General features: G+C 41.5%; 1 protein-coding gene and 1 non-coding gene across 2 annotated transcripts; both read left to right on the top strand.

The window, feature by feature from the left end:
• Positions 1-18290: 18290 nt before the first annotated feature.
• Positions 18291-24184, top strand: ZNF331 (zinc finger protein 331). The gene is made up of 3 exons (XM_007459033.1): positions 18291-18299; positions 19858-19984; positions 22854-24184. The coding sequence occupies exons 1-3, from the start codon at positions 18291-18293 to the stop codon at positions 24182-24184; spliced, it is 1467 nt and encodes a 488-aa protein (XP_007459095.1).
• Positions 20893-20965, top strand: TRNAE-UUC (transfer RNA glutamic acid (anticodon UUC)). The gene has a single exon. It is a non-coding gene; the product is annotated as a tRNA-Glu (tRNA).
• Positions 24185-27554: the final 3370 nt, after the last annotated feature.

Raw genomic sequence — 27554 nt, 5'->3', positions numbered from 1 at the left:
AAAAAAAAAAAAAAAAAAAAAAAAAAAACTGTCTTGGCAGTTAACCTCTGCTTTCCCTGCAACTTACTTTGGTGCCACTGGAAAGGCGAGATGGACAACTAGTTTTACCCAGTAACAGGATTTCTTATTTTCTCAAAGCCCTTTCAGATATAACTGAAGCACCATGGAGTCAGTATTTAGTTACACGTTTGTGAAAGAACTTGTATTTTGAAAAACGCATTGAACTCCTAGAACTATTTGTCTCTTTTATGTTGTATCTCTCTTGTTCTCTCCCCAGATTGTAAACTCTGTGGGAAGAGGCCCTGGCTTTTACTCCTGTATCCCTCATTGAAAAACTGGAAACAATGAATAATTGAAATCTCTAAAAATAAATAAATAAATAAAATAAACAAGAAGAAAATAAAAATAAGAAATAAGCCTAGGCTTCTCAAAAATAATTCTAGTGAAGCAGATATTTCCAAACCATATTATTAAGTCTGGCTTCCTCTGTGTTCTTTGGACCTCTCACCTGCATCATCTGCTTCATTCAGTCACACCTAGCCCAGGGATTCTCCTTTTACTCCAAAAAGGGGGCCATTAGGGCCATATGTTCATTAGAAAAATAAACATAATTAGGAGTTTGGGCTTCACATATACACACTACTTATATATAAAATAGATAACAGGGCTTCCCCAGTGGCACAGTGGTTAAGAATCCGCCTGCCAATGCAAGGGGCTCGAGTTCGAGCCCTGCTCCAGGAAGATCTCACATGCCGCGGAGCAACTAAGTCCATGCACCACAACTACTGAGAGCCTGCGCTCTGCAGCCTGTAAGCCACAACTACAGAGCCTGCATGCCACAACTACTGAAGCCCACGCACCTAGAGCCCATGCTCTGCAACAAGAGAAGCCACTGCAAAGAGAAGCCCACGCACTGCAACGAAGAGTAGCCCCCACTCGCCGCAACTAGCCCGTGTGCAGCAACGAAGACCCAATGCAGCCAATAAAATAAAATAAATCAATTTTTTTAAAAAAGATAAAATAGATAACCAACAAGGACCTACTGCATAGGGCTGGGAACTATACTCAATATTTGTAATAACCTATAAGGGAAAACAATCTGAAAAGTATATATATGTATGTAAAATTGAATCACTTTGGTGTACACCTGAAACAAACACAACATTGTAAATCAACTGTACCTCAATTAAAAGAAAAAGACATAAGTTTTGCTAGAGATCCTCCATATTCCAATCCAGTATTGTGCTCAGGTGAGAAGAGAAGGCATTGTAAAATGTTAAAATATTCTAGAAATTGATTCCCCAAATACTGTTTTTTGAAAGCACCTTTACTACACCAAGCAACAGTTAAAAATCATATTCTGAGATTCTGTCCAAGTACAAATAAATCAAAAATAAGGGATGAAAATCTGTTTTTAAGATGCAGACAGCAGGACTTCCCTGGTGGCGCAGTGGTTAAGAATCCGCCTGCCAATGCAGGACACACGGGTTTGAGCCCTGGTCCGGGAAGATCCCACATGCCGCGAAGCAACTAAGCCCGTGTGCCACAACTACTGAGCCTGTACGCCACAACTACTGAAGCCCGCATGCCTAGAGCCTGTGGTCCGCAACAAGAGAAGCCACTGCAATGAGAAGCCAGCACACCGCAATGAAGAGTAGCCCCCACTCACCGCAACTAGAGAAAGCCCCTGTGCAGCAACGAAGACCCAACGCAGCCAAAAATAAATATAAAATAATAAATAAGTTTTTTTAAATGCAGACAGCAATACTTATCTATCTATTTATTTGCTGCACCGTGATGCATGTGGGATCTTAGTTCCCTGAGCAGGGACTGAACCCGTGCCCCCTGCAGTGAAAGTGTGGAGTCTTAACCACTGGACGGCCAGGGAAGTCCCAGGCAGCACTATTTTATACCACTGAAAATTTATAGAATTACCATTAATCTAGAGCGAAAGATGCTGATTACCTCAAGAAAGAGGCAGGTTAGAATCATGATGAATCATCATGAAACCTTTCTGTCTACACCCACAAACTCCCATTTTTTCCTTGAAAGCAGGGATTTGAAACTCTAATGTAGGAAGCAGGAGATTCCAGGAGACATTCTACAAATGAAGGAACCAAAACCCTGTGGGTGAATAAAGAATTCTGGAAGGAAGCTATCCTCACCCAAGGAGACCAGGTTCCTATAGTTCTCTAACATCACATCCCTGTACAACTCCGCTGGAGGGAGTACAGGCATTCTCACTCATCCTGAGAAAATTCTATGGTCACATCTCTGAATGTCAACAGGCCCTAAAATAAAAAATGCATTTGTTGAGTCACAACAGGAAGAGGCCCAAGAGAGTATTAAAAGAAGTGGTTTGGGGCTCCCCTGGTGGCGCAGTGGTTGAGAATCTGCCCGCCAACGCAGGGGTCATGGGTTCGAGCCCTGGGAAGATCCCACATGCCGCGGAGCAACAGGGCCCGTGAGCCACAACTACTGAGCCTGCGCGTTTGGAGCCTGTGCTCCGCAACGAGAGGCCCGCGCACCGCGATTAAGAGTGGACCCCGCTCGCCGCAACTAGAGAAAGCCCTTGCACAGAAACGAAGACCCAACACAGCCAAAGATAAATAAATAAATTTATAAAAAAAAAAAAAGAAGTGGTTTGATTTAGGAGAGTGTCTTGAATTATCCAATAAAATAATTTTTACACAGTAATATTCTCTATTGTATTTCTAACTCCAAGAAAAGATGACATAAGATCCACAAAACCACTATAGGGACTATAATTATCTGGAAGAGAAATTATAAAATGATGGCATCAACACAGGCATATGCATTTTGGAGTGTTGTACTTTTATTATACAGGATAAATTGTGTATATTTCTCAGTAAATATACATGATGAGTCAGAAGTAAAACTTCCCAATTTTAATGTGTAAACAAGCAAACTGGAGATACTGTTAAAATGCAGAATCTGATCCAGGAATTCTGGGGTGGGACCTGAGTTCCACATTTTCAACAAGTTCATTTTTCACTAGTGATGCCAGTGTCTCTGGTCCATGTACCACACATTTTGATAACATAAAGGTAGAAAAGCAAGGTAAGAATTTATAGTTAATCTTGAACTGAAAGTGTTTTATGGATTTTACAGGTCTAATAGAATAGTAAGCACACCAACAACAATCCTTTTTGAATATTTACTATATACTTTCTAGTTTTGTTTTGTTTTTTTTTACATAACATTGAATGCACCACATAAATAGTTTAAGAAACATAACATTACTGTTCCTCTTTTCTTGAGCATATTTGTCAACCATTCAGTAAATGTTAGAGCCTGGGTTTTACTCCAGTTTACCTGAACTAGAATTTATCTACAAAGAACACAAGTACACAGAGACAATCCTAATGAATGTTTATATCAGTGTCTGTAATTAGGAAGAATAGAAATAAGAAAAAAATGGATCAGATAATATTAACACAATGTACACAGATATACATAAAAATGGTGACTTTGTACATATTAAAAGTTATATAGAAGAAAATATTCATAGCAATGAAATTAGTATTATTTTTTACTGAGTAAATCTTATAAATCTATTTGTGGAAGATATCCTTTGTATTTTTAAAATACACTATGATGCAAACGGATACTATGATATAAAATAAATTAGAGCTACCGGTTCTGAATCTTTTATTTCTTTACAGATCTTTATAAATTTGTGCGGAGCTATATTTATGAATATTGACACAGTTGAACATATATTAGTAGTACTATCCTCGGAAACTTTTTGGAGAACACAAAGAAATGATAAAGGAGAGTATGTCTGTAACGTGAGCATGGAGTATAATGGAAACTATCAAAACCTAGTCTTGACTGATGAAAACCTCCACTCACAGAACTCAATATCTCTACTAAACACAGTTGAGTCCTCATATTTCAAAGCAAATTAGAAGCAAAGAGAAACTAAAAAGAAATGGAGTTGCCACATTAACTGGGACATCCTTCACTAAATCTTTCCAAGACCTTTATTAAAGAAAAAAAGGGGGGAAATAGGAACTTCATAGTGCAGGAATCTAGCAGAAAACACCTGAATCAGTGAACATCAGGTATAATTGGGATAAATTGGTATCAGGTGACTGAAACACTCAGGAGTACACATTGTCACTGCTTGGGTATTTTTGGCAAAAAATAAGGAAATCTGAATCTATCTTGAAAAAAATGTCAGTTTTATGCACATTTCAATCCATAAATACCTCCCTTGTTCTGTATCCATAATAGTGCATTTAAATAGTAAGTCTTTGTTACCAATGTAGAGAATAGTCTATAATTTTTTTCAGAACTTTCTAAGGAATTCTGGACCACTAAGATCATCCTGTTTATACGTGCATTTTCTTAATCCTGTTCTAAAGAGATGATGTTGCATCCAGATGTAAGGTAACCACTCCACTTTCCCCAAATTCACTAAGATACCAACACCCAACCCCATCCCAATGGGAATCTTGGGTACTAATGCCTTCCTATGTTCATCTCTCACAAAGGAAATATTTTCAATACTTGAAATTCATTAAATCATATTGAGACTACTTCATGCTCTACAGGGAGCTTGGATGCAAACAATAGAGAAAAGGCTCTGGGACATAAGGGAGAAGGAGTCTAAAGACATCATCTTGACTATCATAAATGTTTAAAAGTAAGTAGTTGACGGGCTTCCCTGGTGGCGCAGCGGTTGAGGGTCCGCCTGCCGATGCAGAGGATACGGGTTCGTGCCCCGGTCCGGGAAGATCCCACATGCCGCGGAGCGGCTGGGCCCGTGAGCCATGGCCGCTGAGCCTGCGCGTCCGGAGCCTGTGCTCCGCAACGGGAGGGGCCACAACAGCGAGAGGCCCGCGTACCGCAAAAAAGTAAAAAGAAAAAGAAATAAGTAGTTGAAAACAACCTCGCTAGGCAAGAACACCAAAAGTAGATAATTAAAGGTTTGCAGGTTCTCGATCCATGATATTTCAGGAGGAAAAGCAAACCCAGCCTCCGACTCAGGACAGGACACTTACCTGAGAAGCTGCCAATCCTCCTCTGCTTCCTCCAGCACTGGGTCCTTTTCTCATCAATATTATGTTGAGGAATCACACCAGCATCTTGAGAATATGCCTTCAATGGTGTCAGCACAGCTCCTTCACCCGCTCCCAGCACAGCCACAGGCAGAAGGACCTTGAAATGCTGAAAAAGCCAACCTCTCCTGTCCTTCGTCTCCGGAGAGACTGGGGAACAATCAGCTCCTACATGGAGACCAATCTATGAGTTTTTCTTTGTTGTCTACATTTCTTCTCTCTTCATATAAATGTCTCCAAATTCTACGAACATGGGGTATGTGGGCTTCACCGACTAGCCCCTTGAAAGCCGACGCAGAGCAAAACTTACTGCCTCCCCTCAGACTAACGCTCGCTCTGAACTCTCACAAATATACCCAGAAGCCCACGTACTTAACCCTGGCCTCACCTTAGAATCACCTGGAGCACTTAATTAAAATAACACTGATGATCCCACAGGACTAATAGATGGACGCTGTGGGAAGGGCACAGGTGATGTTATTTCTTAATACTGGTCATCTGATCCTAATGGGAAACCAGATGGGAACCACTTAGCTAAACATTTTTTTTTCTGAACCTTGAAAATGAATACAAATCTCTTTGGGATCAAGACCCCATTCTAAGAAGTTGTGAATCTGCAAGTTTGAGGTGGTGCCCATGAAATGACACCTTTAACAAGTTTCCTGTTGGTAATGATGTCGCTCCCCCAAGACCCATTTTCAGTAGCACTGACCTAGAGATATCACACAACACACCTGAGACCTCTGAGTAGTGTGAGGATTTGGGGCGGGAACTTCTAGAAACACAAGGTCTGTCAGCCTGATTCTCTGAGAAGATGTGAACGTTGTAAGTTTGCTTAAATAGTCCCAATAAACCTTGATTGGTAAGCAGGACTCCCAATTTGGTTAAGTTTCATGAGCTACTCTTACTGGCAGACATAACACTTTTTGATAGAGATGTTGAGATCAAGCCATCTGAATTGCCAACAAACAGATCACGTATATGTTGAAAACTTGGGATGTGAAAGGACGGAGGTACTCAGGCTACATCCTATTCTATCACGCCCACTGGTGGCAGACAGCGAGGGAGTTGGTCTCACTAACACTCCTTTACCTGCACTTCTCCGTAATGATACTCCCTCTAAAACTCATAAATCAGGGAAATACATCATGGTACACATCAGTTCCTGCTATAAATTCTGAAGCAGCAAAAAATAACAGGATGTTGAATTCATCTAAAAAGTTCTGTCTGCTTTGTTACGGTGGCTTCCTCCCCTGGGGTGAACCCTTTCCGAAAACAATAAGTTGAATATATTTTGGGTTTTCTTTTTTTTTTTTTCCTAAGTGGTCACCAGGGATTTTAACATCTGAAAATGTCAGATGCTCTAGCAATATTACAATCACCAAGTGTGTAAAAGGATTCAAAGGGCTAATTATGGGAGGCTACCATGAAGGGCTGCCTAAGGGAACAGGGAGATTTCATTTTCCTTGGGCTCTTCACCCCGAGATCTCTGTTGCCTATTTCTCTTTGTAGCTACCACCATCTAGAGAGTGACCAGGATAAGAGGCTTCACTCTATCTGCCCATGAGTGCAACCATGCTTAACCCCACAGTCCTTGGTGCTTCCAGACTCCCCTGTTCCTAGTATCCCCTCCATTCATGACATAGCATAAAATAGGATGGTGACATGTATAACTGTATAAAACAAGCTAAAATATTTCAGTTTTTCCCTACCACATAATTCCAATGAATAGATGTAGCTTTTTGATGAATACATCTGAAGTCGGTGTATAAGTATAGTGAGGTATCAGAGTGCACCAAGAAGACAGTAACTACACACAAATACCAGCGAGATGCATTTGCTAATTGCAGCTCAGCCAATAAACTTGCAATATTTTTGAATCACCCAAAACTCTACATCAATGTGGGTAACTCATTGATCTTTACTCCTTCCACCAGTAAGGAAACAAACAAAAATTAAGGACATTTAGGCTGCTTGTTTCATCCTTACCTTTTATAATCAGCTGTATTAACATATAGAGCAATAGCAGGCACATATTTCCGCCTCACACACTATTTGGACTGGAGAATTTGCTACTTTTTACTGGGACTATTCTCCTAGTCCTCAACCAGCTCTATGAAGAGGGCTTATTTACTCTGTTTAAGGAAGTCACATCTCTAGCTCCCCACCTCCACCATAAACCCCCAGAGGGCATAATTGTGTCTTCTATCCCCCACAGTCTGTGTGTCCATAAATATTCTTCACGTTGAACTGAACAAGGTGTGAGCAAACAGGAAGTGCCCTGGTGGCTATTGGAAGGGGAGTCTTCCACTGGTTCATTTAAAGGGGAAATATTACCTATTGCTGCAGGTGATAATTAGGGTTTTATTAGAGTGAAGAGAAAGAGAAAAGAGAAGAAACATTATCCCCTCTAATTTGCATTTTTTTTAATCTTGGAGAATATGGAAAAAAAGAAAAAAGAAAGTCATGTCTCTTTGGGTATTCCATTATCACCAAAGAAAAGAAATTTGGAGAATCTGGAAAGAAATTTGAGGTGCCTTTGATTTTACCATATTTGCAAAGACAACATGTTAGCCTGATAATTTCATGGGTTTGGGCAAAAATAAATAAAATTTAAATGCCTTAATACGAGACAAAATACTTTATCTTTCATGACGTAACAGGCAGCTAGAGTTTCATGATTATCTATGTTCACCTTGTCCACCCTGAATTCCACAGGGTGATGCAAAGAGATCCAGGTGGATGCTGGCATGGGAGAGGTTTGGATCACAGCTGAAGATTCCTTAGTTCAAGATACCCCAATCTCTTAAAATGAGTTGCAAGCAATCCTGCCCAATATTTGATCAGAGGGAGTCATTATCTTTATTATATTAGTTAGGCAATTATTCTGCCCTGTGCCCCAGTGAGAGACACTACTTACATCTTCCAATTCAGTGTGGTAAAAAATTCTTGAACAGAGAATGTAAGCAGACATTGTTTCTGTCAAGGACCTGAAACTTACTACAGATGAGGAAAAGCAAAGCCTGGTATTATCCCTCTGGACAGAATGTTTAATCCAAGTAGTCTAGTGCCTTTGCTTCTTTTTTAATATGTATATATAAAATAGTAGACACTTGATTCTGCAAAGATTTACGTGCTAGGGAGCCCCTGTTGCTTTGAACCAAGGACATAATGAATGTAACTTTCCTTACTTGTGTATCTAATAACATGAGACCTACCTGTTACAGGTGACCAGTTGCCCATATGTACTAACAGAGGTACATAAAAGAAAGAACAGCAAATTACTAAATGTCCCAGAAGGTGACAAAAACCATACTTCTTGACAAGTTTATTTAATCCAGTGTGGTAGAAAAGGCACAGCTCAATAAATGTATCTTTTAAATTTAGAAAAAAAGAAAAGAAAAGAAAATCAATAAGGCAACAATGGCCTTAAATGACACAATATACCAGTTGGAATTAGTAGATACATTACAGGACACTACATCCAAAAACAGCAGAATATACATTATTTTCAAGTATATATGAAACATTCTCCAGAACAGATCACATGCTAAGCCACAGAAAATATAGGTCAATATCTGTAACGAATATAGATGCAAAAATCCTCAACAAAATATTAGCAAACTGGAATCCAACAATATATTGAAAGGATCATACACCATAACCCAGTTGAATTTCTTCCAGGGTCACAAGGATGGTTCAACTGTCACTATTTGCAGATGACATGATATTTTACATAGAAAACCCTAAAGTCTCTACACACAACTATTAGAACTAATAAATGAATTCAGCAAGTTGCAGGATACAAGATTAATATACAGAAATCTATTGCTTTTCTATACACTAATAATGAACTATCAGAAAGCTAAAGTAAAAAAAAAAAAATCCCACTTAAAATCACAACAAAAAGAATAAAATATCTAGGAATAAACTTAACCAAGGAAGTGAAAGACCTATATTCTAAAAACTATAAAACACTAGTGAAGGAAATTGAAAATGATACAAAGAAATGGAAAGATATCCAGTATTCATGGATTGGAAGAATATTGTTAAAATAGCCATACAACCTAAAGCAATCTACAAATTTAAGGCAATTTCTTTTTTTTTTAAATAAATTTATTTACTTATTTTATTTATTTTTGGCTGTGTTGGGTCTTTGTTGCTGCCCGCCAGCTTTCTCTAGTTGCAGAGAGCGGGGGCTACTCTTTGTTGCAGTGGGCATGCTTCTCATTGAGGTGGCTTCTCTTCTTTTGGAGCACAGGCTCTAGGCCTGCAGGCTTCAGGAGTTGTGGCACATGGGCTCAGTAGTTGTGGCTCATGGGCTCTAGAGCACAGGCTCAGTAGTTGTGGCGCACGGGCTTAGTTGCTCCGCAGCATGTGGGATCTTCCCGGACTGGGGCTTGAACCCGTGTCCCCTGCATTGGCAGGCAGATTCTTAACCACTGGGCCACCAGGGAAGTCCTTAAGGCAATTTCTATCAAAATAGCCATTACATTTTTCACAGAACTAGAACAAATAATACTAAAATTTATGTGGAACCACAAAAGACCCTGAACAGCCAAAGCAATTCTGAGAAAATCAAACAAAGCTGGAGGTATCACACTACCTGACTTCAGACTATACTACAAAGCTGCAGTAATCAAAACAGTATGGTAGGGACTTCCCTACCATACAAACAAATGAGACCTAATTAAACTTAAAAGCTTTGCATAGCAAAGGAAAACATCAACAGAATGAAAAGACAACCTACTGAATGGGACAAAATATTTGCAAATGATATGTCTGAAAAGGGGTTAATATCCAAAATATATTAACAGCTCATACAACTCAATATCAAAAACAACAAGAACTCAATTAAAAAATGGGCAGAAGACCTGAATAGACATTTTTCCAAAGAAGACCTACAGATGACCAAAAGGCACATGAAAAGATGCTCAACATTGCCACTCATCAGGGAAATGCAAATCAAAACTACAGTGAGATATCACCTTACACCTGTCAGAATGGCTATGGTCAAAAAGACCACAAATAGCAAATGTTGCCAAGGTATGGAGAACAGGGAACCCTAGTACACTGCTGATGTGAATGTAAACTGGTATATGTAGCCATTATGGAAAACAGTATGGAGTTTCCCCAGAAAACTAAAAATAGATCTACCCGATGATCCAGCAGTTCCACTCCTGGGTATATATCTAAAGAAAATAAAAACACTAATTCAAAAAGATACATGCACCACAATATTCATAGCAGCATAATTTACAACAGCCAAGATATGGAAGCAACTCTATGTGTCTATCAATGGATAAATGGATAAACAAGATGTGGTTTATATATTCAATGGAATATTACTCAGCCATAAAAAAGATGAAATTTTAGCTATTTGCAACAACATGGATAGACCTGGAGGGATTATGCTTAGTGAAATAAGTCAAACAGAGAAAGACAAACACTGTATGCTGTCACTTACATGTGGAATCTAAATAAGAAAACAAATGAATAAATATAACAAAATGGAAACAGACACATATAGAAAGAACAAACTAGCGGTTATCAGTGGGAGGAGTACTGGGGCAGGGGCAAGATAAGGGTTGTGGATTAAGAGGTACACACTACCATGTTTAAAACAAATAAGATACAAAGATATATTGTACAGCACAGGGAATATAGCCAATATTTTAATAACTTTAAATGGAGTATAATCTATAAAAATATTATATCACTATGTTGTACATCTGAAATTAATATAATATGTAAATCAACTAGAATAAAAAATAGAAAAGATTAGAATAATCTAGAGAAATGCCATCCCTACACAAAAATGCATAAACAATTGAGAGTGTTGGTTTATGTTAAATGCCTCTGTGTTTCACTTGGTCCCATTAGAAGATCGATAAAACCTGTCTGAAAAACAACAACAACAAAAACAACTTATGGGAGGCAGGTAAACCCCCAGCATAGAAACTGAGCTCTTTCATAGTAGAGGTGGGATGAGATCTTAGCACAAAATTCGTAGGCACCTTAGAAAGTAAATATGAGTATTACTGACTCACAGCAAATAGATCTAAATTAGACTAACACATAAACAGTATAAAACAGCATGATATACAAAAAGAGAACACTTACTGAAAGATTTCATGGCCTTCCTTATTGCAAGCAATGCCTGTATCATAATTGACGGAAACCAGGTAGGTCAGCCTAAATTATGCCGCTTTGACATAAAAATTATTTTGAGCTGAAGGCAATTAAGAAGCGGCAAACATACAGAAAGATCCCCCTTCTCTGTCCAAAGGCAGGAAATAAATTCTTCTTTTAATGGAGATAGACTTACCAGTCCACAGATGGCACCAGAGGAATCTGCAAACAAACCTCATTAAATGAAGATAAGGATTACCAGGCCCTAACTGGACTATCACTAGCCCATTGCACTGTCAGTAATTCACAAATTTATCTTTTCTTTGTCTAAAAGGTATAAAAGCTTCCTGCTCTGGTTACTCCTTCAGGGCTTCATTCTCTTCTGAAAGCTCTCATGTACATGTAAAAATTTAATAAAATTTGTATGCTTTTCTCCCGTTAAAATAATAATAATAATAATAATTTTAAAAAGAAAAGAAATCTGAACGTCTGGTAGGTCTCCCAGCATTTACAAATTCTGCGACTCTGGGATACGCTCCCTCCCAACTCACAGCCCCTCTAGAGGCAGGGAGAGAAGCCTTCCGAAGGCCTGTGTATTACCTGAGATGCGAACTACACTTCCCAGAAGTCTCTGAGGCACAGCTCTATTAGTGCCGTTGTGGAGTTGCATGCTGGGAAAGAGAGGCCGTGCGTTCTCAGCTCCGCGGATTCCCGGGTTTCTGGACTACGTTTCCCAGAGGGCTCTGGGGCACGGCCCCATTAGCAGCTCGGGGAGTTGCATGCTGGGAGATGCTCTTTCTGCGAGTAGGATTTTTATTTAAGCTCTGGTTTGCCGGTGACCCTGTCCGGAGTTAACCTCAACGCCAGCGCTCCCTCCCGACGCCGTCGGTTGTTGGGCCCCAAGCGGTGAGTAATTAGCATCCCAGGAGGAAAACAGAGCGGAATCCGGCGAGCGATGGCGATGAGGGAGAAGGAAAAGAGGCCCGAAACGGAGCCTCGGCCTCTGGCTTCGGGAGCGCTGCGGAGGAAGTGTGAGCGTGTGCGTGTGTGTGTCTCTGTGCGTGTGATCAGGGGCTCGGCCATGTCTACAGACTGAGATGTGCGCGTGGGCATCGGCGAGGGAGACAGGCCCGGTCCCTGTGGTTGTGACGCACTTGCGCGTGAGTGTGTGTAGGCGGGGACGAGACGCGGCCCCCTCCCGGTTTGTGTGCGTTCCGTGCGTGTGAGCATCTGAAGCGCTGACGCGGCCGGGCTGTGACTCCTCCACTGTGCTCTGTGTGAGTTACATGCGTGTGGGCTCTGCGGGGGTGGCGGGGCCCAGATGTGTCCCCGAGGCTATGAGATGTGCCGCTGCATTTCTGTGGGGTTGGCGCAGGCGTGTACCATGTCTCTGGCGTGGGCGTCAGCCGGTGTGACAGAGCCTAGGTGTATGCGATTGTTCAGCTGTGACAGGTGCAGGACTGTTCTTGGGTGTGTGGCCCCGGATTGAGTGTGTAGCTCTGATGTCTCTGCTGCTTCCTCCCCCTTCACGTTCCAACCATGCGGGTACTTGTTTGGGCACAGAGGCCCCAAAGGAAAGTCAGAGCCTGAATGCTGTAGTGAAAATGACAAGAATGGCACAGACATGGTTATGAGATGGCAGGCTTAGAGCTAGAGGTGCTCTCCATCTAAAATTCAGGCTACCTGAATGACAGAATGGAAGGACCTCCGGAATAAGATTCTTTTTTGGAAAGGAGAGGTCCCTGACCTAGGAGGTGGGGGTACACCAATTACTAGAGTCTAGTTTCCATGAATCTCTGAAATACTCAGATGTGGGTGCCCTCTTATTTCTGATTGGTTTTAGGTAAGACATGGGAACAGGTGTGGCCTCGGAGGACATTTTCGGACGTAGTCTGTGCTCCAGAAAAGTCCTAATGTCTCATTCTGACCTCTTTCCTCCAGGCCAGCTGTCCTCCAGAAAAAGCATCCCAAGGATAAAGAATCATCATCACCACAGATCTTGAAATCAAGGTTCAGATGAGTTACCTTCTTGTTCAGTAAATGATTTGTGTTTATAGCACTTAAGAATATTTGCTTTCCTTGCCCCGAAATGTGCTCTTTAATAGTGACTTGACCCAGTAATTTCTTCCCAAGAGGTGTGACAATAGTCGCGAATGTGTATTCCCCATTGACCAACCCTCTCAATGAGTACTCACATATTCAGTAAGTAAATTGTTCACATCCTCCTTTGTGGTCTTCCAAAACTCCACTAGGATCGAGGAATACTACTGGGAGGTTAATGTTAGCACTTTTAGTGTGTGATCTGGTAAGGAGGATATTAAATTTTTAGGTAGAATCAAAGGCTAGATATCTTTGGTCTTTTCCACAGGGCTGACTTTCAGAGCACAGTAAGAAAGGAGAAGGTTTGATTGTTTTAGTCAGTTAATGACAAAGTTATCAGCTTTGTGAGCCTTTTTTTTTTTTTTTTGCGGTACGCGGGCCTGTCACTGCTGTGGTCTCTCCCGTTGCGGAGCACAGGCTCTGGACCCGCAGGCTCAGCGGCCGTGGCTCACAGGCCCAGCCGCTCCGCATCATGTGGGATCTTCCCGGACCGGGGCACGAACCCGTGTCCCCTGCATCGGCAGGCAGACTCTCAACCACTGCTCCACCAGGGAAGCCCAAGGTATATTTCTTATAATGGGATTAATGCAGGCCTGCTGAAAAACATTTCAATCCTCTAAAGCACTTATAAAGAAGAAACAGAAAAGTACCCATTACTGTATCTTCCAGAGATGATTATTGTTGATATTTTGGTAGGTATGTTTCCAGTCCTCCCCTCCCCCTCTAAGCATATGTGTGTGTTTTATTTCTGGAACACTGAGTCCCACTAATTGGTCTGTAAGTGAGCCCAAGACTTTCCAAATCTTAGTTTGTAAAAGGAATCCAACTCAGCCACGGGTCACATTATACCTTTGTGCATGTGGAGAGGGGAGAGGTGTACCCAGTGATCCCCTTCTTGCTTTGAAAAGAATCTCTCACATATTTACACCTTGAAGGATTAGAGAGGCACCATTTGAAACTAATCCCATGGCAACAAATTATCAAGAAAGACAGACTTTCAAAATTAGATTTTCTAGGAGTTGAGTATTGCTTTCAAAAAACATGACAGTGATCACTGATACATAATAAATATGGCCTGCACAAGTAACATTTCCATGGGCAGATATGTGAAAAAGAGATGACAAGTTTAAAATGTTCACCTGAATCTCCCATGTCACATAGAAGACAAGATTCAACCACTTACTAATGTTCTCAGTTTGGCATCTTCTCAGTTTAGATTCTTTGAGCTGGAATTGGGTACAGAAATCGTGTCTGTCCCTCTCTTTGCTGGCGGCAAGGGAACATTTCCTCATTATCTGTCTTAGAATCTTTTTTTGCTAATGTTGTAATTGGAAAGAATTTCATTTTTAAGAGGATCTTGAAAGTTTTTAGTTAGCATTGATTATATAAACAGCAGTTTTGAGAAATACGTATTTTAGCATAAGAAAAACGGGAAACAGCAGGCTTGAGTTTGTTTTATAAAAACGAATTAAGGGATATTTAATGTTATTGATCTTAAACCATAACAGCTAACTTGTATTAAATAACTGTTACGTGTTTTTGTGTTTTATGTAGATTATCTTCTTAGTAGTTGAGAAAGTCATACCTGGTAGGTACGATTTTTATCCCAGTCTTACCTGTCAGGAAATAGATACTGTGAAGTTAGTAACTGTAAGAGCGAAGATCCATATCCTAAAAGTCAGACCACAGAGCCTTGTTCTTAAATTCATGAAGACCTCTTGTCCCAAATTACCTATACCTTTTTAAACCTACCTTCTCAGCTGGGTAATTCATCTTAAATTTTTTTCTCAATTAATGTAAGTCAATATCATTATTGGTAAATGTATAGTATGCATGCCATTGTAACAGACTGCAATCTATTTAATCTATCCTCTACTAGGAGATATTTATATTTCTACTTTTTTCATTTGTTAAAATGATCCTCTGGAAAATCTGAATAAAACTGATGGATTGTATCGATGTCAAGGTCCCAGTTGTGATATTGTACTATAGGTTTGCAGTGTATTGCCCTTGGGGTAAACTGGATAAAGGGAACACAGGATCCCTCTGTGTAATTTCTTACATCTGCACATTGAATGTACAGTTATCTCAAATAAAAAAAAAAAAACTATCCACTAAAAACAATTCTCTGGGGCCTTCCCTGTTCGTCCAGTGATTAAGACTCCACGCTTCTACTGCAGGGGGCGCGGGTTCGATCCCTGGTCCGGGAACTAAGATCCCGCGTGCTGCACCACACAGCCAAAAAAAAAAAAAAAAAAAAAATTCTCTGAACATTCTTGTGCATATATTTGTGTACTAGTATAGCCATTTCCTTGGGATAAATTCCAAAAAGTGGAATTTTGAGTCAAAAATCATACTTCTGTTAAGCGCCTACAATAGCACTTAGAATGACAGATGACTAGAAGGCATTGTTACCTGTACGTTGCTTGTAGTCCAGCAAGGAGGGGAAACCGAATAGAGAAGTACAAGGCGGCCTGTGGTCAAGGCCTGTGGAGAATTCCAGGTGATGTGGCCTGAGAAGTGCTGGGAAGGGGGTATCATTCTCACTGTAGCCGCTGATGTCAGGTCACAACCAAGTAATCTTGAATGCACAGGCTCTATGTAGAGATAAAGGAAATTTATTTTCTAAGTTTTATGCCTTACATATTTTTTTCTGATAGTGTTGGATGCAAAGTGAAGACTAGCGGGGTCAGGTGATTTAGCAGTTATCTGCAGGACACTGGCTGAAAGGACAGGTTCAAGAGCAAAATTCACCCTTGCATCAAGACATAAAACTAAGCAGTGTCAAGATAACTGTCAGTATCTACAGGCCATCACTTGGCATTGTAGTCATTTTTTTCCGGTCAGTACTCCAGCACATGTGGGCATATTTAGACATCAAAGAGTTGGTTTAGGTATTAGGTAGTGAAAGGAAACTAAGAGAAGGTATTCACTAAAATAATCCAAAGATAATATATTCTGAGCCTTTTCTGCAAGTTGCAGAGGAGTCTGTTTAAAAAAGAGAGTGGAACTTTATCCCTTGAGAACCTGTCTCTTAATAACTTTAAAATAAATAAATGCACACACATTTATATACATTAAGCCAATGCATGACTGTTGTTAAAACACCTAACAAGGGGGGCTTCCCTGGTGGCACAGTGGTTGAGAGTCTGCCTGTCGATGCGGGGGACGCGAGTTCGTGCCCCAGTCCGGGAAGATCCCACGTGCCGCGGAGCGGCTGGGCCCATGAGCCATGGCTGCTGAGCCTGTGCGTCCGGAGCCTGTGCTCCGCAACGGGAGAGGCCACAACAGTGAGAGGCCCTCATACCGCAAAAAAAAAACACCTAACAAGGTATACTTAAAAAGAAGAAAATCAAGGTCAAAGGGTGTGTCAGGGTCACCAAGACCACCACCAGGCTCAGTGATTCTCTAGATAGTGATTCAATATATCATTCTCCTCATGGCTAAAATCTGTTAGTGAAAGGATATACAGCAAAATCAGCAAAGGGAAAGACACGTAGGCAACATTGGAAGAAAGCAGACCCAAGCTTGCGAGAGTCCTCTCCCGGTGTGGTCACACAGGACATGCTTAATTCCTCTAGCAACGAGTTATAACAGCACATATGCAGTGTTGTCTACCAGAGCAGCTCGCCTGAGCCTGGGAGTCCAGGGTTTTTATGGGGGAGTCTGTCACATAGGCACCCTCTGCCCAGCACATACCCAGATTCCAGGCTCTCGGAGGAAGGTTTGTGTTCAACATAAACCACATGGCTTGTACCAAAAAAATTTAAGAACAGTGAGCCACTCTTACCAGTCAGGGAATGGTTGGAACACACTGGAAAGCCAGCCAAGGGCCCAGTCTTGCAAGCAGGCCTAAGATTAGCGGTTTCAGAGCCACTTTGTGGCTCTTTTCTGCACATGGGATATATCTTTCCAGGCTTTTTCTATTTCTCTATTTCTGTTTTTATAGCTCTCTTTCTATTACTGCCTCATGGGTTGTTTGTGTATGTGTGTGTCTCTATGTGCATTCATGTATCTTGTATGTGTGTATATATCTATATAGATATAGGTATCTTTATCATGTTATACATATATATGAGTATGTATATATATCTATATTTAGAATTTTACAAATGTATTATTGTAACATCTTTCCTACTGACAATATACCTAAAACATCTTTCATGCCTTTAAGTATTTCTTCCAACTTAGCATTTAATAGCCCACTAATTTTTTTTTTTTTTTTTTTAATTTTTTGGCCACACCGTGCGGCATGTGGGATCCTATTTCCCCAGCCAGGGATCAAATCTGCACCCCCTGCATTGGAAGTGTGGAGTCCCAACCACTGGACCACCAGGGAAGTCCCCTAATACATTTTTACACTGATATTCTGCATATACTTATGCAGCCAGCTTTCCTGGATTCAGAGTGCCAAACGCTACCTGGGCAGTCCCTTCTCCACACTGTCCACCTGCCAAGTCTTGACTGACATCACACTGTCTAGAGGCCAGAAGACCTCGAGTGTGCATGATGCAGCCTCTCCCCACCCTGGATGCTGTGACCAAAGAGAACAGGATGTGCTCAGAGTGAGACTAAGCTCCCTAAACACACCCAGTCTCAGTCCAGGTCACCGTCCCTCTGTCCAGAGTTAGCCAACTTCAGACAGTGAGGTTTGAGGGTGCAGTCTCCACACCAGACCCCCCTCAGTTCTCACACCAACTGCAAGTTCAGGAGTTTCCCAAAACCACCCTCAGTTTTCATAATTCAGGACTAGAAGGAAGAACTCACTGAGAGCTGTTCTACTCCCAGATACAGTTAATGACAGGGAAAGGATAAAGATTAACATCAGACAAGGAAACAGGTGCACAAGGTGAGGTCCAGGAGGGTTATTTTAATGCCTCTTTTTCCTTGTCTAGATCTGGCTTCTTTGGATTTTGTGTCTTCAGTAAAGGAGGCCCCAAGAGGACCGATCAGTTCTTGAATTCTAAAACCATGGCCCACGTAAGTATGTTTTTCTCTTTCCTTCTTGAATTGTGGTATTTAGGTCCTGTGGATACTTCTCTGAAATATCATGAAGCCTCCTGCCCAAGTGAGTCCCATCCAAGTACCTGCTTCCCAACTCTTCCTGTTCCAGTGAATGATAACGCCACATAACCTACTGCCCACCTCTGTGACTAATGTGCACTTAACCCTTGAGCTAGTTACTCAGTATCTCTTATGTACTCACTTTTTTGTCAAGAGTAATTGGAACAATGGAAGCAGAAACTACCTTTGGAGAAATATTTGAGTCAAGTCTACGATTTGATGAGTTGGAGACATTGGTCCCATTTGACCACACGAGAAAACTAGAATTCTTCACTCATCTCCACTGATCTTTTTCCCAGGCAGATAAGAGGGAGTATTCATATTCTTTGGTCTCAGTCTTAGTGTGTAGTGAAAGCTCACACTTTACGAAGCTTTTAGAATTGCGTAGAGCTGTGATTAGGGCCTGTGGACTCAGAGATCATGTTCCTACCAGGGGACCTGGGAGATAAATTTTGTTTTGCACAGACCTGTCTGAATGCTCCTGAATCATTTGATACCAGTTTCCTGTAAATCAGGAGCAAAGAAAAGGCAAGGCTAGTGGATGGTAACAGGTAAGAAGGTCATTTCATACAAGAGTAATAAATGATTATATAGTCCTAGAACTGGGGAAACTTTAGACATTTTGCTCAACCTAAGTGTGTGACTATCATAATTAAATCTAATCCTTCCCTACGATGGAATAAAAAAATGCTTTTGTCATTACAAAGGTGGACTGCTTAAAAGATAACCTGGCAAAATGATGAACCTGAGACTTGAAAACATTCAAACATGCAAACCCGATTTTCTAAGATAAAAGATCTTATATTACATTTGGGAAGTAAACCCCAGGCATTTTTTTTCTTTCTCCTTAAAGAGAAAAGGATGCTGTAGGAATCCATGCTTGCTGAGAATTCATGAGACAGGCCCGTTAGCAGGCTCTGCGCTTGTGCAGCGGAGGAAAACTGGGATTGGTTTATCCATTTCCTGACAGGTTGGCATGATTAAGAATTCCCCATGGGCTTCCCTGATGGCGCAGTGGTTAAGAATCTGCCTGCCAAGGCAGGGGACATGGGTTCGAGCCCTGGTCCGGGAAGATCCCACATGCTGCGGAGCAACAAAGCCCGTGCGCCTAGAGCCCGTGCTCTGCAACAAGAGAAGCCACTGCAATGAGAAGCCTGCGCACCGCAACGAAGAGTAGCGCCCGCTCACCACAACCAGAGGAAAGCCTGCGTGCAGCAACAAAGACCCAACACAGCCAAAAATAAAATAAATGAAAATTTAAAAAAAAATTTCCCCAGGGTGTAGGTGGTTTCCCCTGCAGCAGGAGGGGCTTCAGCCAGTCGTGTCCTCACTGGCCCCTCCCCATATCACAGGCTTTTAATTCTACTCGCTGTATCCACCCCTGCACAGAGCGGTGTAGCCCTTCCTCCCCACTCTTCCACCTGGAAACTGTGTGCTTTCGTTTCATCAGGGACGTGTGGGTTTGCATTTCCAGGGTTTGGTGACATTCTCCGATGTAGCCATAGACTTCTCTCAGGAGGAGTGGGCATGTCTGGACTCTACGCAGAGAGACCTGTACTGGGACGTGATGTTGGAGAACTACAGTAACTTGGTCTCCCTGGGTAAGTTGCCTGCCTCAGATAATCTGGACTCTGCTCCCTGCACAGTCAGCTCTCTCCTTTTAGGACCACCTTTCAAGATACTAGTTGAATTTCTTTCTTCCTGCATCCAAGGGATGTTTTGAGCTTTGTCCAGTTGGAAATGGGCGTTACATATGCACCTTCACCTCCTTATCCATCAGTGATCTTCCCACCTCTGTCTGGCCCCTCCTGTAATTACCTCTCTTCCTTACTGGCCAAAGGACTGATGAGAGTTATTTAATTTATTAGAATAAATGTATTTATTTTATTTCATGACCATCTTCAAAGAAACCAAGCTTCATGCTGTGAGCCTATGTTTACACCCAAATTGCTGTCGATGGTACTTTGGGGACCCACCTTTAGGGGAAATGGCTCTACACAGTGACTTGATTTTCTCTAGCAAACCAGACTCTATGTTTGATGTAGAGGTGGGATGAATGAACAGAATCTGTGTAAAACCACACTGAGCATATTGCATTCTCTACACATTGTACCTGAAGTGAGGTTGAAAGTTATAATCTATGAATTCTGAGTGAAATATTGGTTGATAATATCTTGTAAATATGTAAGGAAATTTCTTGTTTTCCTATTAGCAAAATAACAGCCATAATATTAATGGCTAATAAATACTGTGCTTGCTCTGCACCAGAAAACATTCTGAGCCTGGTGTGTATGTATATGTACAAATACGTTTCATTCCATTCTCACAAGTTTATGAGCTAGGAAATTATTACGTCTAATTTGTAGATGAGTATACTGGGGCACAAAGTGACTTAACCAAGGAAGCAGAAGCAAACCTGGAACCTAAGAATTCTGGCCCCAGAATCCGTACTCTCAACTGCCAGGTTCTGCTTGCCTCCAGAAGTTTAAATAAAGACCTTTTCGGGAATTCCCTGGTGGTCCAGTGGTTAGGACTCGGCACTTTCACTGCTGTGGGCCCGGGTTCAATCCCTGGTCGGGGACCTAAGATCCCGCAAGCCTCGACACAAGACCAAAAAATAAACAAATAAAAATAAATAAAAATTTTAAATTTTTTTTAAAAATAAAGTAAACTAGAATAGAATAGAATAAAATAGCCCTTTTCCCTACCCATCTGGTTTCCTGTTTGTCCTTCAGGCCTTTCTCTTTTCCTGAAATCAGTTTTAGGTTGTTACAAATTTGACTAAAGCGCAATCAAAAAATCTTGAGCCAACAGTTTTCTCCTAAGTTCTACATCATGTGGCATTTCTTTTTCTGAAAGCAAGACATCTCATTTCTAAGACAGACACAATTGTCTTATGGAAGCAAGGGAGAGAGCTTCAATACTTGAGGAGAAAAGACAGGAAAGTGGTGCAGAGGAGAGCGACAGCCAGCCCGGCTCAGGCAAGCCTTCGTTACCGCAAGCGGCCCAGCTGGGCAGGGGCGGCTGCAGCCCTGAGGTGTTTGCAGAGCTCCCTACAAAGGTCTCAGACCCAAGGCCTCTGAGGAAGAAGTCACCACCTTGAACTTTATCTTCACCCCATTCCCTTCTCAATTTGTTTTCCCTCTCATGTTTCACCCCTACTGAGTAGCAAGGGCATAGAAAACAGGACCCTGTGCCATTCGTAGTTTCTGAAAGTTGGTCGTTATCCTAGCTTCACATGCTTTTTTCCTTTTTATCTGTTTTTTGGTGATACTGCTTCCTGGGTTCCCTGTTCTTCCATCACGAAGCAATATCTGCTTATGTCTCTTTTGATGCTGTGTTAGCAGTCACTGACAGTACCCAGATTCAGTATTTCATTGGGGGTTCAAAATGGTGGCATTCTATCATTGCCTCTTCATTTATTCACTATAAATAATTATTTGAAGAGAAAGTGATCCACCTGCTAATTGGTTGTGTAGTGGAACTGCTTATATTAGATAAGAAAGATGAAAACTTTGTTCTTTAAAGAAAAAAAACTACCTGTTTTTAATAACAAAGGGCTGGTTTCCTAGCATGCTCCGAAGTTGGCCATTTAACATTTTTTAGTATCTGAATGAACTCATGAATTTAAACATGTTTGATGTTTTACAGTCCCTTGAGTTAGCATCCTTATTTTTTTTTTTTCTTTGCGGTACACGGGCCTCTCACTGTTGTGGCCCTTCCCGTTGCGGAGCACAGGCTCCGGACGCGCAGGCTCAGCGGCCATGGCTCACGGGCCCAGCCACTCCACGGCATGTGGGATCTTCCCCGACCGGGGCACAAACCCGTGTCCCCTGCATCGGCAGGTGGACTCTCAACCACTGCGCCACCAGGGAGGAGCCCCTTGCATCCTTATTGATGCTCAGATTTTTCTAAACATTTCCTCCTAAGTGTTTCACAATTTTTATGATTAAATTTAATTCTACACACATCTTTTGAATGTTGGATCTTTGTATCCAGAATTACTTTTAATGATATTACTTATGTTTTTGTGTGTATACACAACTATCCAACTGTATCTTTTTATTTTCCTACAGTAGTTCTATATTTGATTTTCTTGGTTTTCCAGGTTTGTCATCACATCTATAAATTGTACTATTTTTCATCTTCATTTTTGAGATTTGTCCTTCTAATTTTTTTTTTTTGCTTAATTGTTTCAGCTGGTAGGAAATAGTAGAGCTAATAGTAAGTGCCTTTTTTGTTTGATTTTAGCAGGGATGTCTCCAGTGTTTCCTCATTAAGTATTGTGATGCTAGACGAGGAATCTAGATTTTAATAAGAGCCCTAGGTGATTCATATTTTTCCCACTGGAGAAGTTTTATTTCTGTTAGAGAAGGTTTTAGTTTGTGATTAGGTTTGTTTTTGTATTCTTAAAAAGAAACAAAATATGTTGGGGTTTTTGGGATTTTTGTTCGTTTTGTTTTTTTTCAGATTTGGAATCACCCTATGAGACCAAGAGTTTACCTACACAGAAGGGCACTTATGAGATAAATTTTTCCAAACAGAACTCAAATAGAAAAAGTAAATCCCTTGGCCTTGACTGGATGTGTGAAGGTGAGTTTGAAGGACCACAGGCCCCACAAGAGGGATATATCAATCAAATCAACTGTGGGAAAACGCCCACTTGCAGAGAAAATACCTCCGTTCGACCACATCAGAGACTTCATAACAGGGAAAATTCCTATGAATGTAAGGAATGTGGGAAGGCCTTTAGCCGAGGCTATCAACTTACTCAACATCAGAAAATTCACACTGGTGAGAAACCCTACGAATGTAAAGAATGTAAAAAGGCCTTCCGTTGGGGTAATCAGCTTACTCAACATCAAAAAATTCACACTGGTGAGAAACCTTATGAATGTAAGGACTGCGGGAAGGCGTTTCGGTGGGGTTCAAGCCTCGTTATTCATAAGAGAATTCACACGGGTGAGAAGCCCTATGAATGTAAAGACTGTGGGAAGGCCTTCAGACGCGGCGATGAGCTCACTCAGCATCAGAGATTTCACACCGGTGAGAAAGACTATGAATGCCAAGACTGCGGGAAGACCTTTAGCCGAGTGTATAAACTAATTCAGCATAAGAGAATCCACAGTGGTGAGAAACCCTACGAATGTAAAGACTGTGGGAAGGCCTTTATCTGTGGTTCCAGCCTCGTCCAACATAAGAGAATTCACACCGGTGAGAAGCCCTATGAGTGCCAAGAGTGTGGGAAGGCCTTTACTCGCGTCAATTATCTCACTCAGCATCAGAAAATTCACACTGGTGAGAAACCTCATGAGTGTAAGGAATGTGGGAAGGCCTTCCGTTGGGGTTCGAGTCTCGTGAAACACGAGAGAATTCATACGGGTGAGAAGCCATATAAATGTACAGAATGTGGGAAGGCCTTTAACTGTGGCTATCACCTTACTCAGCATGAGAGAATCCACACTGGTGAAACGCCTTACAAATGTAAGGAATGTGGAAAGGCCTTTATTTATGGGTCAAGCCTTGTCAAACATGAGCGAATTCATACAGGGGAGAAACCCTATGAGTGTAAAGAATGTGGGAAGGCCTTCAGTCACGGCCATCAACTTACACAGCATCAGAAAATTCATACTGGTGAGAAACCCTCAGAGTGTAAGGAATGTGGAAAGGCATGTAAACGTGTAAACCATCCTCCAGAACATCAGAGAATTCATGCTGTTGAGAAACCTTTTGGGTACAAAGAGCATACAGAGGCCTCTATTCAACATTCATTTCTTCCACGACAAGAGGAAAATCCGTGATAAGACTTAATGCAAGAAAGCCTTCACTGGTCCCTCTTCTGCTTATAGAATATCAGAAGTCATATAAGAGGTGAATTTGGAGAATTGGAGAGATCACTTTTTCTTATCGATCACAACATACTCAGTTGTAGACTATTTTCTACTGGATAGGTTAGTTTCCTGAATGCGTAGAAACCTTCCAATAGCATTTCATCTCTGTCATATTTCAGATTTGTTCTAAGGTAAAACTCTGCTAATGGAGCATATGTGGGAGAGCTTTTCTCGTGGTACATACCCCTACCTGTTTCCATCACCGTCCCACCTCTTTACTCCCTGTGAGGCACTGAGAAAATTAGCTATTACTCCCTGTGCATTATCTGTGAAATGGGGATAATCACACCTACCCAATACTGCTGTTGTGGTGATTAAATGAGTTTGGTACATGTAAGCTCCTTGAACGTATATCTGAAATGTTGTGTAAGCTCAATAAATATTAGCTGTTGTTGTTGTTCTCATTACCATTAACGTTGCTATTAGTGAATTTTTACAAGAAGACCCCCTGCAGGTGCAGTGAGCTGAGAAAAGACTATCAAACTTCTAGAAGAAAATATGGGGAATTCCCTGGTGGTCCAGTGGTTAAGACTCTGTTTCCACTGCAGGGGGCACAGGTTCGATCGCTGGTTGGGGAACTGAGATCCCACAAGCCGTGCGGCACGGGCAAAAAAAAAAAAAAAAAATAGAAAATTTAGGAGATTATTGTCACAGCATTGGGGTAGGCAGCATTTCTTAGTATACAGAAGACATTAAACAGAAAATAAAAAGTTATTATTAAGTTGGACTTCATCAAAAGTACAAAGTTCTGATCATCAAATGACACCATGAAGGTGGTGAAAAAGCAAGAAGGCTGGGAGAAGATATTTACATAAACCTGACAAAGGATTCACAAAGAAAGGATAAAAAGAATCCTTCAAGTCAGTAAAACAACAAATCAATTAAAAGGTGGAGGGAGACTTACATAAGCACTTAAGATCACCAAATGGCAAATAAGTAAGTGCAGATGTGTTAAATGTCATCACTCCTCAAGGATATGCAAAGTAAAATCATCATGGGATGTCACTAGACACACACCAGAATGGCTGATGTTAAAACTGCTTATAAGCCAGTGTCTTCGTTGGATGTTCAAACATGGCCTGTTCAAGAAGGAACGGCGGCTTCCCTGGTGGCACAGTGGTTAAGAATCCTCCTGCCAATGCAGGGGACATGGGTTCGAGCCCTGGTCCGGGAAGATCCCACATGCCGCGGAGCAACTAAGCCTGTGAGTGACAACTACTGAAGCCCGTGTGCCACAACTACTGAAGCCCATGTGCCTAGAGCCCATGTTCTGCAACAAGAGAAGCCACCGCAATGAGAAGCCCACGCATCACAATGAAGAGTAGCCCCCGCTCGTCGCAACTAGAGAAAGCCCACGCGCAGCAACGAAGACCCAACGCAGCCAAAAATAAATAAATAATAAATTTATTTTAAAAAAAAAGAAGAAGAAGAAGAAGGAACAGAATCAGCACACTGGACCTCTCCAAATCCTGGAGGTCCCGCAACAGGGATGGGAAGGTGATACTCAAGGGAGGCAAGTGGATTTGCCCTGGGGAAGGGGCCAGGGCCCAGGATCAAGTCCTTGAGAGAGTTCAGGGAGCAGTTAGACTCTGGAGGGACCTGAGCTGTCTTAAAAGGGTCGGTCCTAGAGTGAAGAAAGCGGGTTGTCTTGAAGAAACGACTTGAGCCCATGGTGGGGAATCTAAGAGTATGGGTGGGAGAGGACTAGAGCCCATGGGAGTGAGTTTGAAAAGCTAGGGGTGGGGCTGATGGCCATGGGAGGGCCTGGTGCATTCGGAGGGAGAGGCTTGAGCTCAGACAGGTCCTGGGAGACTGGAGAAAAGGAGAGTCCAGGAGGGGAGCCTCTGAGAGCTGGAGAACTTGAATGCTATCTGTGAATGTGGCCTGGGAGATCTAGGGTGGGTGCTACAGCCAATGGGAGAACTGTGGCACAGGGGATGCCAGTGTGGTTAGAGCCCAGAGGAGTGCCTTATGAAGGCCGACAGAGGGTTCAGAATCAGGTTGACATAGGCCTTATGTTTGGTTATCTCAGGGTTGGGGTTACATTTCAATTCAACTTACTTTGTCCTTGGGTTACGTATACCTTAGTGTTAGGGTTAGGTTAAGGATTTGGATCCTCGGAAGGGAGGGAATAAGGGAACATGGAACATATTTGGGGGGAGGGATGCCAGACATATACAGACCATTCCACCACCAACAGAACACATATAGAACATTCTCCAGGATAGACCCTATGTTAGGCCACAAAATAATCTCAACAAATTGAAAAGATTGAAAGCACAGATTGAAACCTGACCACAATGTAATGAAACTAGAAATCAACAGAAGGAAAACAAAAATTAAACCACACACTCTTAAGCAACAGATGGGTGCAAGAAGAAATCATAAGGGAAATTAGAAAATACATAGGAGTGAAAATCAAAACAAACCACAACTTACAGGATGCAGTGAAAGGCACACTCAGAAGACAGTTGATGGCAGGAAATGCCTACATTGAAAAAGAAGAAAGATCTCAAATCAATAAACTAACTCTACATGGTAAGAAGCTAAAACAAAGAACAAACAAAACCAAAAGCAACAGAAGGCAGAAAATAAGAGGGATTAGAGTACAGTCAAATAGAGAATTGTTTTAATGATACAAAGAATCAACAGAACCAGAAGTTGGTTCTTTGAGAAGATGAACAAAATGAGATTGACCAAGGAGGGGAAAGCTATGCAAAGAGAAGTCAAAGATCACTAGAGATGCTTCCAGTCTCTTCTAGGTATGTGTGGCTAAAGTGAAACATCATAAAAGCAAAGAAACTTGAACGCATTGACATTGCAAATAAATAGAATAAACCCGAGTGCATTCAGTTACACCAGACCAGGGTTCACCAGAGTTTTTCTGTTGAGGGCCAAATAATAAATATTTTAGGTTTTGCAGGCCACATATGCTCTGGACCACATGTTCCTCTTTATTTTTATTTTTATTTTTTTTACAACCTTTTAAGAAGAAAAGCCACTCAGCCTGTAAACCAAACAGAATCAGGGCCACAGTCAAAAGATTTGAGCTATGGACCAGAGTTTACCTGACTGCTGCACTAAACCAGTAGGTAAGCATGGGAAAAGATTCTAGGTCAGCATTATCCAGTTTGGTTACAAACAGCCACATACAATCTTGAGCACTTGAAGTGTGGCCAGGTGGTAAAGTAAGTGTAAAATACACACTGAGATTTGAAGACTGTTCAGAAGTAAAAAAGGTAAAATATCTCATTAGTGAGTTTTACATTATATGTTTAAA

The sequence above is a fragment of the Lipotes vexillifer genome, unplaced genomic scaffold, assembly GCF_000442215.2.
Source record: "Lipotes vexillifer unplaced genomic scaffold, Lipotes_vexillifer_v1.1 scaffold1280, whole genome shotgun sequence".
In the NCBI taxonomy this organism is placed as follows: Eukaryota; Metazoa; Chordata; class Mammalia; order Artiodactyla; family Lipotidae; genus Lipotes; species Lipotes vexillifer.
The sequence above is the reverse complement of the archived record's forward strand: the minus strand, read 5'-3'. Positions and strand labels throughout refer to the sequence as shown.